The sequence below is a fragment of the Cololabis saira genome, chromosome 17 (genome assembly GCF_033807715.1).
Source record: "Cololabis saira isolate AMF1-May2022 chromosome 17, fColSai1.1, whole genome shotgun sequence".
NCBI classification, from domain to species: domain Eukaryota; kingdom Metazoa; phylum Chordata; class Actinopteri; order Beloniformes; family Belonidae; genus Cololabis; species Cololabis saira.
The window spans coordinates 5524796-5538550 of NC_084603.1; the positions used below are offsets into that span (position 1 = coordinate 5524796).

Genomic DNA, 13755 nt, shown 5'->3' on the forward strand with positions numbered 1-13755 from the left:
GCAGCCAGCTCCTAATTTTCTATTCCTCTCGAAGGAAGCTTTCTGAAACCAACCCAGCTGCTCTATTTATATCTGGCAACATCTTTTCATCTCTGTGCTGACAGAGCCTTTACGTGCAGCAGAACCCAGCACTACAATAATACTAACCTCTAACCTGTACAATGATCGGTCTGAATGTTTAAACACTGTAATTCTTGACTCCTAAGTCACGAAGCCTGATAAATATAAAAACAGGCCAATTTGACTGAAAGGGCAGACATTGTCGTTGCTCTGTGACTAAAACTTGTGTTACTTATATACAAAATAACACTTTATTTGCAATTGAAGATTGGGCATTTGAATTATTGGGCATTATTAGGGCATTTGAAGAAAGCATGAAAAAGGATGTTTGTGTTTGGAGCTAGAACAGTCTCAAGAGTCACAAATGCACGGGATCATTTGCAAACGCACAGGACCATTCACACGTGCATAGGACAAGATACACAGATGTATGTCGGATGCACACACAAATATAACCTGATTTACAAACGGTTGGTGGTCTGTAGACTTAGCTGCATTTGTCTGTGAATTTTGAGTCTCCCCTGACTTGCCTCAATACAAAAATGTATTTTTTTTAAACACGGAATGTTGTTTCAGCCAATCATAAGAACATACCTCTCGTGGGGGACGATTTACTCGTAAGCCAATCACATTAAGGCATGAAAACCACACTATACGCATGTGAATTTCAGTCAGTTCAATTATTCAGTTCAGCAATAGTTTTCACATGTGACGTTCTGGTTGGCTGGTGCACCATGAGTGAGAAGAGTGTAGCAGCTAATGATATCTCTCTGTGATGTCGCTGGAAATGTTAGGCCCAATCCCAATACTCCCCCTACTTTCTTTCACTAGCCCTTCTTTTCTTCACTACCCCTAAAAAAGAAGGGACAGATTTTAGGGCACTTGAAATCTTCCCAGGGGCCTGTCCCAATACTCCCACTACCCCTACTTTTCAGCACCACCACTAATCAGGAAGCTGAGAGCCAAAAGGTGTTTTCATTTCAGTTGTAGGGCTGTTAATATGCCACTTTATTAAGTTTTAATATTCTTTCAGGCGTAAAAGTAACCGTTAAGATCCCCAACCTGTGCTCAGTTTATCCAAATAACGCCTGTTAAGAAATTTGATCTGATGTTTTCGGCGATGATGAGACCGGGGCGCAGCAGCAGCAGCAGCTCACGGTCAACCTGCGCCGTCTTCCCGGGGAGAAATCTGCAGCTCTGTGGAGAATTACCGCTGGCTGAAATAAATCATTTAGGAAGATAAATGTTGGTTTAATAGCTGAAATCTAACAGTTGTAGCTACGCCTGTTAAGAAATTTGCTCCGAAGATTTCGGGATTTCTGCCTGCCTGCCGGCTTCGGGAGCTGATTTATGGTTCCGCGTTAAATCGTTGGTGTAACGCGGAACCATAAATCAGCCTTTTTTCTGGCAAGGTTGCAAAAATGGGCAAAAAAGTGATTATGTACATTCACTGAGTGAATATTATGAAAGTAAAATATATATTTCTCGCTAGAAATGTAATCAAAGCGCATTTTTATGCAGAAACTAACTCAAATTATTGATTTTGTTCACTAAAAAATAAGAAATGTCCGCCATGTTTTTTTTTTTTATTCAGTCCGCCAATGACGACGAAAAGCATTCTGGGAAATTTTTCTGTCACTAGTTCAGCTAGTCAGCATCGGAAATCCCTACATACGTAGGGACAGATTCATAGCCACTACACTACTTTTCGTCACTACCCCTAGGTGGAAAGAGGAATTGGGACACCACTACCCTCACGGGAATGCGCAAAAACGAGGGGTAGTGGGAGTATTGGGACAGGGCCTTAATAAAATCTGACTTGCAGAATTTGAATCTTGTTTCTGAGTCCATTTACTACATTAAGCTCTGCTGGTGTTACATATCTGTGTCAGGGTTTGACATTTCCCCCAGCTTGTGTTTTCAGTTCTGCCCCTCCTGTTTCCCATCTGCCCTGATTGTCCGCACCTGTGTCTCGTTATCCCCTGTGTATATCTGGTCTTGTCTTTCCCTGCTCCCTGTCGGTCCGTACTGTTTGCTCCCTCCATGTCTCCTTTTTGGATCCCTGTTTCTGTTCTGCATCTTTTGATCCTGCTAAGCGGCGTTTTTGGTTTTCTTAAATAAACCCTGTTTTTGCCAACTCCTGCCCCCTGCATTTGGGTCCTCAACAAACACCAACCATGACAATCTGTAAAGCTGAATTTCTTGTCATTGAAAAGAGTGACAGAGTCTGGTAGCAGCTTGGTTCTTTGTGCAGTTATTGGCCCCGGAGCTGTCCTCCGCCCCAGGTACAGGAAGAGACAATACAGTGGTGATGCTACCTCGATCCTTCGAAGCACACATCAAGCTCGATGGGGTTGTAATGGTGAAGCAGTCGGCTGGAGCTTTCTTCATGTGACGTCACTGATGACGTTTGAAGCACTTCACTGCTTCATTCAGACCGAGTCAGCTGATTGCGAGTTGACAGACGGAGCCTATCAACTCAAAACTTTATTTATATTCTACAAGTCAGATGTTATCAAAAATTCAAGAATCAACAACACAGAGAGATGTCATTAGCTGCTACACTCATCTCACTCAGGTGCACCAGCAACCAGAACATCACCTGTGAAAACTATTGCAACTGGGAGACCAAACAACAATAAAATAAACAAAATGGCAAAACCACACATATAAAACACACAAAACCACAGTTAATGAAGGAAACCTCCAAAGGAATAATGCATCCCATGAGTCCCTGCACCATCCCACCTGACAGTGCCCCTGCATGGACAGCTGCCAACATGTGGATTGTATTGGGAGTTGCACAATTAAAGCGATTGAGATTAATAGGACCATTTGTAAATCAGGTTATATTTGTGTTTGCATCAGAAATACATTTGTGTATCTTGTCCTACGCACGTGTGAAACGTCCTGTGCATTTGTGAATCGGCCTGTGCATGTGTGACCATTGAGACTGTTCTAGCTCCATATTTGTGTGCTTAACTTGGTTAGATTTGTATGTGACTGTGCATGTGAATGAGTGAGTTAGTGTTCCAATCTCATAATTCCAAACAGTACAGGGCTCCAGACTAACTTTTTTCACTAGGAGCACAGCAGCCCCTAACTGAAAATTTTTAGGGGCACAATCAGAAATTTTAGGAGCGCACATCGTTTATCGACACGCTAACCAAATTTTTACATTTCTACTACATTTCAGTGTATTAGTAATACGTATTTCATAATAGATTAATGAATGACCACAATGTGCTGTTTCAAATGCAGTGTTACATTTTATTGTGCACTTTTAAAGATGCCGCAACATAAAGTAAACTGACAGCACCATTGCTGTCATTATATATATATATATATATATAAAAAAAAACATACATTCACATGATAAAAAAGTGCTCGGTAACAAAGTGCAGTAACCTTTCAGCCATGAATTTAACTGTTAAACACAGTACTTAACAAATGTACAAATATTGGGGGTACTGGCCAATAACATTTCCCTACTTGTGTCTTTACTAAAACCCTGAACCTACACCAGTTGACCAAATTCACTGCCTTCACTCAAATAACTAAGGATCTTACCAAGAAATATTCTTATTTCTAACCTAAAAATGCCATTACACCTGATAACACACATCACTTAAAAGGTTAGGTGTTTTTCCCACGTGTTAAAATGTAACTTTCATTTGTCTCAAGCAAATTTTAAGTTCTAGTTACGTTTTAAGTTAGAGTTTTGGCAGTGTTCAAAATAAAATTATGAGACCTGCTGTATTGGAGCACATTTTCTTTTCTTTTTTTTTCTTTACCGGGTGAAGGCTGATTTATGGTTCCGCGTTACAACAACGCAGAGCCTACGCCGTAGGCTACGGCGTGGCTCTGCGTCGATTTAAGGCGGAACCATAATTCAGGCGGGGAACATAATCGGAGAACAACCAGAAGAATATAGAGTGGATTAAAAATAAAAGTTAAGCACTGAGCTACATGTGTCTCCCGTCTGGGCCATTGCAGACTCATTGCCTGAGCAAGATGTTACTAAAACCAAACATATCCGCCGTCTCTTTCTTTGCGCGCGGCGGCGGCAGCGTGTTGTGTTGCATTAAATGTGGTCCGGGCGTAATACCTGCTTGGAGCTGGTGAAATTAAACGAAAAAAATAAATAAATAAATAGATCCCCCAACTCATTCCCTTTCACACTCATTGGCCTGCAATATGCGGGTTCATTGACGCACCCCTTCCACGTTTAACGTGTAAAAGAAAAAAAAAAAAAAAAAACACTGGCAAATTTACTGGTCGCACGTGTGCGAGTGGACATGAAATTCAGTCGCACATACTCAAATTTTGGTCGCAAAATGCGAGCATTTGGTCGCAGTCTGGAGCCCTGCAGTAGAAAAGTTTAAAAGGAAAATGAAGTTGCTTGTAGAATACTTGTAACTAGCCTTTCTTGTTCCTTTTTGATGATTAAAGTTTTTGCATGTCCAGTATAATTTACATATACTCAGTGGGGTTACTTAAAGGTTTAGTGGATAGGGGGCATGCCCAGATCTCTAATGTTCCCGGGAGGTGCCGGAGTTGCTCTCCAATCTAGGAGGACACATCTCCAAATGCTCCAACAACCACTGGCGCCACTGCTGTCTTCACCTTCCACATTGTCTCCACCTCTTTTTTCAACCCTCGGCATTTCTTTAGATTCTTGTGTTGATTCTTCTTTATGTTGCTGTTGCCTGGGATTACTATATCTGCCACTTTTCCTCTGGAGTTTGCCAATTACCACAATGTCTGTTTAGTTAGCCATCAACAGGTTATCCGTCTGGTCTGGATTTGGAAGTCAATAGGATCCTTGGTCTTCCATCTTTGCTCAGTCTACACATTGGGTCTTGTCTGGTGTGGAACCAAGTCTCTATCCCTCTTGTGCTCAAGGCATGCTCTTGTGCTCCTGAGAATAATGCATCTGTGCTGTCCCTTAGACCAGCTTTTTCTAGCCACAGGTGGGACTTCTCAAGCTCAGCGACTTCTTCACTCTGTCAGGGTCATGCCGTGCGTTGGATCTTGTTCCTTATCTGTCTTCTTCCTCCTCACTAGATTTCTGCTGCCTGAGACTTCCATTCAGCAGTGCATTATTAGTGATCTTCTTTTTTCTCTTTCTTTTTGGTATCCCAAGGTATTTATAGCTGCCCTGAACATCTGATAAACTGCCCTTTTGGTATCATGTTGCAGGTCTGTGATACCATTTAAACACATTTATCCAGCCCAAATAACATTTCAATATTGCCGCTATATATCCTTGTGAGGTGTATCAGTAAGTTGACGTCTTGCTAGGTCTTGTCATGCAGCTTGATATCACTCATGTAGACGAGGTGGCAGATGCTTGCTCCACTTCAAAACCGGTATCAATAGCCATTCTTTGTGGTGATCTGAGTTTAGGCTTATGCAGCACAGCAGTTACAACAAGGCTTTTCCTGGTATATACCAACTTGTTTGCAGTTGGCTTTAAGTTGACCTGTAGTGTCGTCCTCCACAGGCCTATCCAGTTCTTGTTGAAGGCACTCTAGTATCCATAAATGTGGCATTGAATCGTAGGGTTTCTTATTTTCAATCCAGGAAGTGTACAGATTGGTTTGCTTTATCCTACAGTCTTTGGCTTTGGCTCAAGATTTCTGCGCAGTATTTTTGCTGTTCCTAGGACTGCACTCTTCTGGACTCAGATCTCTGATGTTGTTCCTGGGATATGCTGGAGCCACTTTTCCAGCTTGGAGAACAGAGCTCCAATTGCTCCAAATATCATTGGCACCACTGCTGTCTTCATCTGCCGAATCTTCTCCATCTCTCCCTTCAACCCTTGGTACTTATCCAGTTTCTCACGATTTTTTTCTGCTTGATATTGCTGTCACTAGGGATTACTATGTCAACCATAACTGCTGTATTCTGGAGTTTGTCCACCACCACAATGTCCAGTTGGTTAGCCATCAACAGTTTATCGGTCTGTATCTGGAAGTCCAACAAGATCTTTGCTCTTTCCTCTTTCATTCTATACCACCTGTGGAGGTCAGGGTGAGGCTACAGTCACATATGAGCCAGATTAACAAGGTCCACTTCAGTTGTTGGGGGACCAGGGCACACCGATAGGAAATGGGTAACTGAAACAGGACGTATGTGGACTAGAAAGGGTGTGTGTATTAACTTGTGGTAGGTGCCACCGGCTGGTCTTTATGTGAGTGTGTTTGCTGTTACAAAACAGAGAATATTAGCAGGTATGACTAAAGAAAACGTGTTTCTTTTGCGATGATGACAGTAGCTCATAGGTTTAGCCCAATATGAATTGTTGAAAAATAAAGATGAGTTAATGGGTGAAAAGAAGAAAATGCAAGAGCCTTATATCAAAAAAGAAAAATGATTCACTAATAGTTGATGATGATAGCAATGAGATTTCCTCAAAACTGCTGAGTGTTATCAAGTATAGATTAAGATAATAAGATGTAGCCAAATAATATGACAAAGAGGTCATATTATGCTCTGTGTTTTTCATTCAAACCCTTTCCTTGCCAAATTCTAAGGAAATAACTATATAAAATGCCTTCATTATGTATATTGTTTGTATAGAAGAACTCACATCAACATGAAGCAGGAGAGGGGAAGTAAGGTGATTGGATTCATCTCCTATGGAACAGAAACTAAAGATATTTCTGTCTGATTTTAGTGACCATTCTTTTCAATTTCATTATGCCCCCACTGAGCCAACGATCAATCAAAGATTCTCTTCCAGTTACATTCTTCATCGAATGGCTTCCAAGAATAAGGTTAGCTTTTTATAAATAAGTCCAGGAAAGGGAAAGTAATTGAGATTATTGTAAATAATCCCTGCCGGAAAGATTGTTTTTTCTTTGTATGAAAGTCCCGGAAGAACACATCAACACGTTTGGTGCACAAAGAAGGCATTTAGTCGCATTTATAAACACTTTCAGGTAGTTTCTGGACAGGAAACAAGCATTTCAGAGAAGATAAAGCAACTATGTCTTCCTCTTTTGAAATTATGCTTTGAAAAATTAAACTATGCATTATTTATTTTTTTATTTTTTTCTTAATGGAGAAAAATGGTGCAATAATGCTCAAAATAAGTGGCGAAAATGAGTATAAGGTGCTGGTGCTGTGCACTCACCAGCTGGGCATCTGCAGGAGGCTGTTCCATTGGAGCGTGTCAGGCAGGTGGAGTTGTGCAGGCAGGGGTTGTGGAGGGGATGGCAGGGGTCATAAGGCTCGTCACACAAGGGGCCACTGAAGAAGGGAGGACAGGTGCAGGAGAACTCTCCAGGTATGTCTGACTCCTGACACTGAGCTCCATTTAGACAGGGTCCAGAATTACACTCTTTCACGTCCTCTGCACACTCCACGCCTGTCCAGCCTGGTGAGCAGATACACCTTGGATACACCAGACAAGAGATATTGCACTATAGAGGTTATTATGGTCCATAATAAAAGATGAATAAATACTCTTTTAGTGTGTTCATACTGTTGTATGAGGTAGAACAACTATAGTTAAAAAATAAATAAATCCATACGACTGCGGAACTGTGAGGTCCTTAAGCCCAGAAAAGGTCTGGGGCTACACTGCGATAGCAAATGCACAGGCACTGCTGTCCTCCATCTTTTTCAGAGACATTTTGGAAAATTCTCAGGTTAATTGCACTATAACTCAGAGCTGCTTCTAATTCTGGACAGTTGACTAAAGGATACAGGAGGTTAGAGTGCCGAGTGGAGATTAAACAGGAACAAATGTGTGTTAGACATAGATAGCGAGACAGCTATAGAAAAACACAGTGCAAATGGGTATGTGTGTATGAAGTTGAAGTATTAGATCTTAAAGCTGGTGGATTTTCCACTTGGTGGCAGTGAGTACCAGAGCATTAGCATTCTTTTCCATCCCGCAAGTTCCCCACCAGAAGCACTTTTACCTCTCCCTCGTGAGAGCGGGGCATTAGCCCAATCAGATACACCAGCTTTTTTTTCCTCAAACGTGTGACATATCCCCTGAAACCTTTTCACGCTGTGAGCCACTGATTGACTCATTTGTTTTACCTGCCATCTGCAATTCATTATCTCTGCAGCCACTGGAAGGACATATTGCTATCCCTGAACAGCTTCTTATTTTGCATTTATTAAGTGACCGAGGCATCTCGTGAGAATGGTGCCCTCTAACCACTTCAAATACGTACTTGTAGCTGTTGAGGAGGTCCGTGCAGGTGGCATTGTTTTTGCATGGCTGCGATAAACATTCATCAATTTCTTGTTGGCAGTATTCCCCCTCCCAGCCTGAATGACACACACACTCGTAACTCTGCAACACAAAAAAAGAAAGCATGATTAGTTTAACAATGGAGTACACTGACACTTTATGTCTCCACTTGGTGCAGATTGTACTTTAGTTAGAGTTGAATATTTATGATACTGTCACACACCATTAAAAACACGGTACATGTACGCGGAAGCTGTTAATTAGGTTGTTTTATAGCAGCCAGATGGCATTTTGCCACTTATTTGTTCACCTATTTAGACACGTTACACTATCAAGAAGAAATAGGGAAATCCCTGATAATTTTGATTACATGAATCCCAATTTTTCTCAGAAACATTGGTGAACTGAAAACTTCCAATTTTTTTTCTAAGGAAATGTATTTAAACCGTGGAAGACTCATGCATGTCGCACATTTTTACATGACTGCTGTGCAGATGTACTCCTACAACCATCCAACATTTGGCCAACTTTTTTTTTCTCTTTTCTCCAAGACAATCATACAAGTTTATATTAAGCATATGTATTTTTCCTTTAAAAAAAAAATGTTATAGGGTTAAGGCATTTTAATAGAAATGCAAACATGTAAAACACACGTGATTGGGGGCTGCTCTGATTTTTTTGTTTTGTTTCTAAAGCAGTTTATTATATGTAAACTGCTTCACAAAGAAAGCAGCATCATATCCATCTCTAACATCTTTCTGTTTTCCGTCTCCTCCATTTAAATGAGGTTGTAGACCACTTGTCCTTTAATCATCATTGCATTCTGCATCTGATAATAAATCACAGCAAGGGAGATGAATGGTTTGTTGTGCATTGCTTTCTGAGGTGCATGGTTAATTTGAATTCCTTCTTGCATACATTATGAGGGTAGGCATATGGTCAAGGATTGTTCGGAAATCTGCATTTTCCAACAGCCTGCCTAAAGGTCTTGAGCGCCTCTGGTTGATTGCATCCAAATCTTTATACACTGGGGGGTAAAACTTTGTCTGTTATAGGCTATTATGGTGGTGGGGGAAAAGGAAAACATCATTTCATGATAAATTAGATACCTACAGGAGACTCCAATTCCTTACCCCTGGCAAAAGAACATAATCTCATTTTTGCTGCTAAGTCACCTTCAGGGACTGCAATTCTCCAAAATAAGCTAAAGCTCGGTGGGACACGGTGTTCAGAGAGACAAATAGCTACACTGTAAACAAGACAGTGAGGAGGCTTCTAAAATGAGACCCCATCTAAATAATGACTTAGGAAAACTATACCTAAGAAATAGAGTGGCTAAAACGTATTAGCATGAAAGTAATACTAATTTGATAGTATTTTAAACCACTTCATAATAGCACAAATAACAATTTGCCCTTTAGATATTTTTAAATTAATAAAATACCTCTTTCTGTATGGTTTATAAGAAATTAGCTGTGAGAAACACCAGAAGTTGCCGGAGAAAAAAAGAAAACAAAAACTCATTCAGTGACTTTACGCATGACATATTTGTGTCATTAGTGCAATCTGTTAGCAAATAAGCAGCTGTTGGAATAAGACCCCTGGTACTCGTTGCACAGTTGTGAGTGGAAATCAGCTTCCAGCCTTATTGCATCTGCCACAGATCAATGTTACTGTCTCAAGCTACACATGAATAACGATAGAAGATGAAACGTGACTGGGGAAAACGTCTTAACTGGTTCCCAAATGCTTTTTTCTTTTACACTAGACATTTGACTGATGCTTTCACCATTCTCCACCTGAATGAACAAAATGTGTTCCCATAGTTACACCAATTCATTCATAAGTGGCATTAGAGTACTTATTCAAAGCAAAATAAATTAAAAAAATTAAAACATCCGTGAGTGTACTCCAAAATGTTTTTCCTAACTCTGGGAATGAACCATAGTGCAAAACATGAACCAGCTGGTCATTGAAAACAGTTCTGCTTTTCCAAATAAGAACAATACAAAACATTTCCAGCACATAAAACACTGACATCTGTTGTCCCAAAATCAGACTGAAACAAGGACTGTTTGTGGTGGTACTCCGTCTGTACCACCTGAGATGAGCTCCTGCTCAGAGGGCACAGCAGTGGATGTGACCCCACATGTAATCAATTTTAAAGTTACAAGTGGGTTTCTGGATGCAGAGGTGGAATATGCTGAGTAACAACAGATTTACATCTGGCAGTCTCTCATGCAGTGCTGCAAGAAAGCTCAAAGGTCACAGCATACTGAGATGTCACCTGAGATCTTTATTTTTTTTAAACTGACCACTGATTTTCTTGACAGTCGTGCTCAAAGTGAAGAAAGCCACGAACCGTCTTTAAAAGACTATGGAGCAGACTTTAAGTCTCATGCAAATGACTTGGTGGGAAACGAACACAAATAATGTGTCCAGTTCTGCAGGATGAAGTCCCAGTTCTAAACTAATCTACAAACAGAAGCACCACCCCCCATGCTTCACAGTAGGTATGGTGTTCTTTGGATGCAACTCAGACCCCGTCCACACGTAGCCGGGTATTTTTAAAAACGAATATTTCTCCCCTCCGTTTATAAAAAAATTTGCATCCACACATAACCGAAGATCTGCGTTTTCGACCACATTAATAAGCATTCTAACCTGTAGATCATCTGCGGCTCCCGGGAAGCTTCACCTCCGCGGCGCAGCTGGCACCGCGGGCACCGGGGCTCCGCGGCTCCGCGGGCACCGTAGGCTGCGCGTCGCCGCGCACCCTGCGGTGTAGCCTCTGCGTCGGTGTAACGCAGTAAGCAGTGGTCAAGACCAGAGACCATTTATTTAATAGCTTGGAGAACAGATGCTGGATCATCTGTAGTTCTGTAGTTAACAAAAGGCGCACGTCAGAGCAGATTTGTTGTTGTTTTGGCGCATAATGTGACGTTCGAAAACGCAAAACTCCGGTTGTGTGTGTCTACACGCATCTACATAAACGGAGTTTTCAAAAATCTTCACTTTGCCCGGAGTTTTTTTAAACCTTCGTTTATTTGCGTTTTCGTGTGGATGACAGGTCAAAACGTAGGAAAATATCTCCGGTTTAGCAGATATCCGGCTACGTGTGGACGGGGTCTCAGCTTTCTTTCTCCTCCAAACACGGTAAGTTGTGTTTCTACCAAAAAGTTCTATTTTGGTCATCTGACCATATAACATTCTGCATCATCCAAATGCTCTCTAGCAAACTTCAGACGGGCCTGGACATGTACTGGCTTAAGCAGGGGGACACGTCTGGCACTGCAGGATCTAAGTCCCTGGCGGCGTAGTGTGTTACTGATGGTGCCTAATGCAGGTCATTCATTAGGTTCCCCAGGTGGTTCTGGGATCTTTACTCCCCGTTCCTGTGATCATTTTTACCCCACGGGGTGAGATCTTGCATGGAGCCCCAGATGGAGGGAGATTATCAGTGTCTTGTATGTCTTCCATTTTCTAATAATTGCTCCCACAGTTGATTTCTTCACACCGAACTGCTTAGCTATTGCAGATTCAGTCTTCCCAGCCTGGTGCAGGTCTACAATTTTGTTTCTCACGTCCTTTGACAGCTCTTTGGTCTTGGCCATAGTGGAGTTTAGAGTGTGACTGTTTGAGGTTGTGGACAGGTGTCTTTTATACTGATAACGTGTTAAAACAGGTGCCATTAATACAGGTAATGAGTGGAGGACAGAGGAGCCTCTTAAAGATGAAGTTACAGGTCTGTGAAAGCCAGAAATCTTGCTTGTTTGTAGGTCACCAAAGGAATTTACCAATTCATTCAGTAAAAATCCTACAATGTGATTTCCAGGATTCTTTCCCCCCATTCTGTCTCTCATAGTTGAAGTGTACCTATGATGAAAATTACAGGCCTCTCGTCATTTTTGCCCCACTGTATATGACAATACACCTGTCTGTCATTGCATCTTTATCATTTGCTTACACATAATCCTCTGCATTCGGGGGCAAAGGCAGAAAAAAACATTTAATAGTGGACAATAATGAATGGTGTGTCTATTACAGCAAACATCCATGCATATAAAAAAGTAGAAGATTCTTCTTCATATTCTTTCTCTGTTGGCCAATGTGTAGTAAATATTCTGCAGGGACTCGATTAATTAATTACTCCCCAAGTTTTGCGCTCTGAAAGAGAAACTGCCACAAGTAGAGGTTCTATTTTAAGTGTGAATACTTGAAACCTTATTGCTTTGGTAGTACTTTGTTGAACCGGAGCTAAGTTAGCCGCTCAGCATTTGGTGGGACTCCTTTTATAACAAATCCTGACTTCCTTACCCGTCATCAGTTATCTACTGATCACAGACTTCACTGATACTTCTATGCTTAAAATATTGGTCAAATTAAATAGTTAAAAACTCAAAATCACATCATTTGTACTTCATGTGTTTAAGATTAAGTTTTAAAGTAATCAATATTGGCCTTAAGTCCACCACAGTCATGCAGACAAAGTAAAGACAGAGAGAGTTTTGAATATTAACTGTTGAACAGTCAGAGGAAATATGCTGTTTGGTTACATTTTTCAGGTTTCTTAATATATCCCCAAGAGCTTTGAGATTTACTGGACATGGAGCTGTTTCTAAGCCTTTAAAAGGAGAGTAACATTAGTCCATCGTACCACAAAAGAAAAAAAAGACGGGACTTACTTGATGGAGGTCCTTACACACCGAGTTGGAACCGCACAAACTGTTCACGCAGTCATCAGTGTCTTGCTCACATCTGAGTCCAGCATAACCAGGACTGCAAAGGCAGTAAAAGCCATCTACAACTGGAAGAAAATCAAAAGGACAGTTGTAGCACCTTGCATCATAAATAAATTCACTTATCTCTCAACGGGTCCTACTAAATAGCGCTACACTGATAGGTGCTGATTATGAGCATAAAGCACAATTGCTGCTGTCGTTTTTTTTCTTCTCTCTTTTAAATAATGGATATGACCTTTTTAAAGAAGTTTCTTCTGCTGTATCTCCCAAAGCTTGTGCTGCGAAACAGACTTTATGTGGCAGGTAACCTCCGTGTCCATTAGTCTAACGGAGTCTGACAATGCAACACTCTCACACTTTAAATGAACCTCTCTGCAGTCGCCATTCAGTCTGCTATTTGTTACAGTGTTCTCTGTCGTTCATGCGAACTTGTCCAATTTTTTTTGTCTCAATGAAAGCCTCAAAAGGATCGTCATTTGTTACCACACTAAAGATTCTCGAGGGGAAATGTACCGCGGCAGAAGTGAGCTATTTCAGTCACACGATGAAGATGTTACAAATGTGCTACGTTCCTTCATTAGATGTTACTCTCATGACTAACGGTTAATTTCTTCTGCTCTTTAATAATTAACAACATTAAAGGAGATGCATCATTCTGTTTCTCCAGCACAACACTCGTACAGGCAGCCAGTGACAGAGGTAATTGCAGCTCTTACAGGAGTGAATTTATTACTTCCC

At 41.1% G+C, this 13755-nt stretch overlaps 1 protein-coding gene across 1 annotated transcript in view; it reads right to left on the reverse strand.

Annotated features, from left to right (window-relative positions):
• Window positions 1–13755, reverse strand: part of eys (eyes shut homolog) — a 235197-nt gene that overhangs the window by 144781 nt on the left and 76661 nt on the right. The window contains exons 23-25 of the mRNA XM_061744588.1: window positions 12961–13082; window positions 8256–8377; window positions 7202–7461 (exon numbers count right to left, since the gene is read on the reverse strand). Coding sequence (XP_061600572.1) covers window positions 7202–7461; window positions 8256–8377; window positions 12961–13082 — 504 coding nt within the window. The remainder of the gene's footprint in view (window positions 1–7201; window positions 7462–8255; window positions 8378–12960; window positions 13083–13755) is intronic.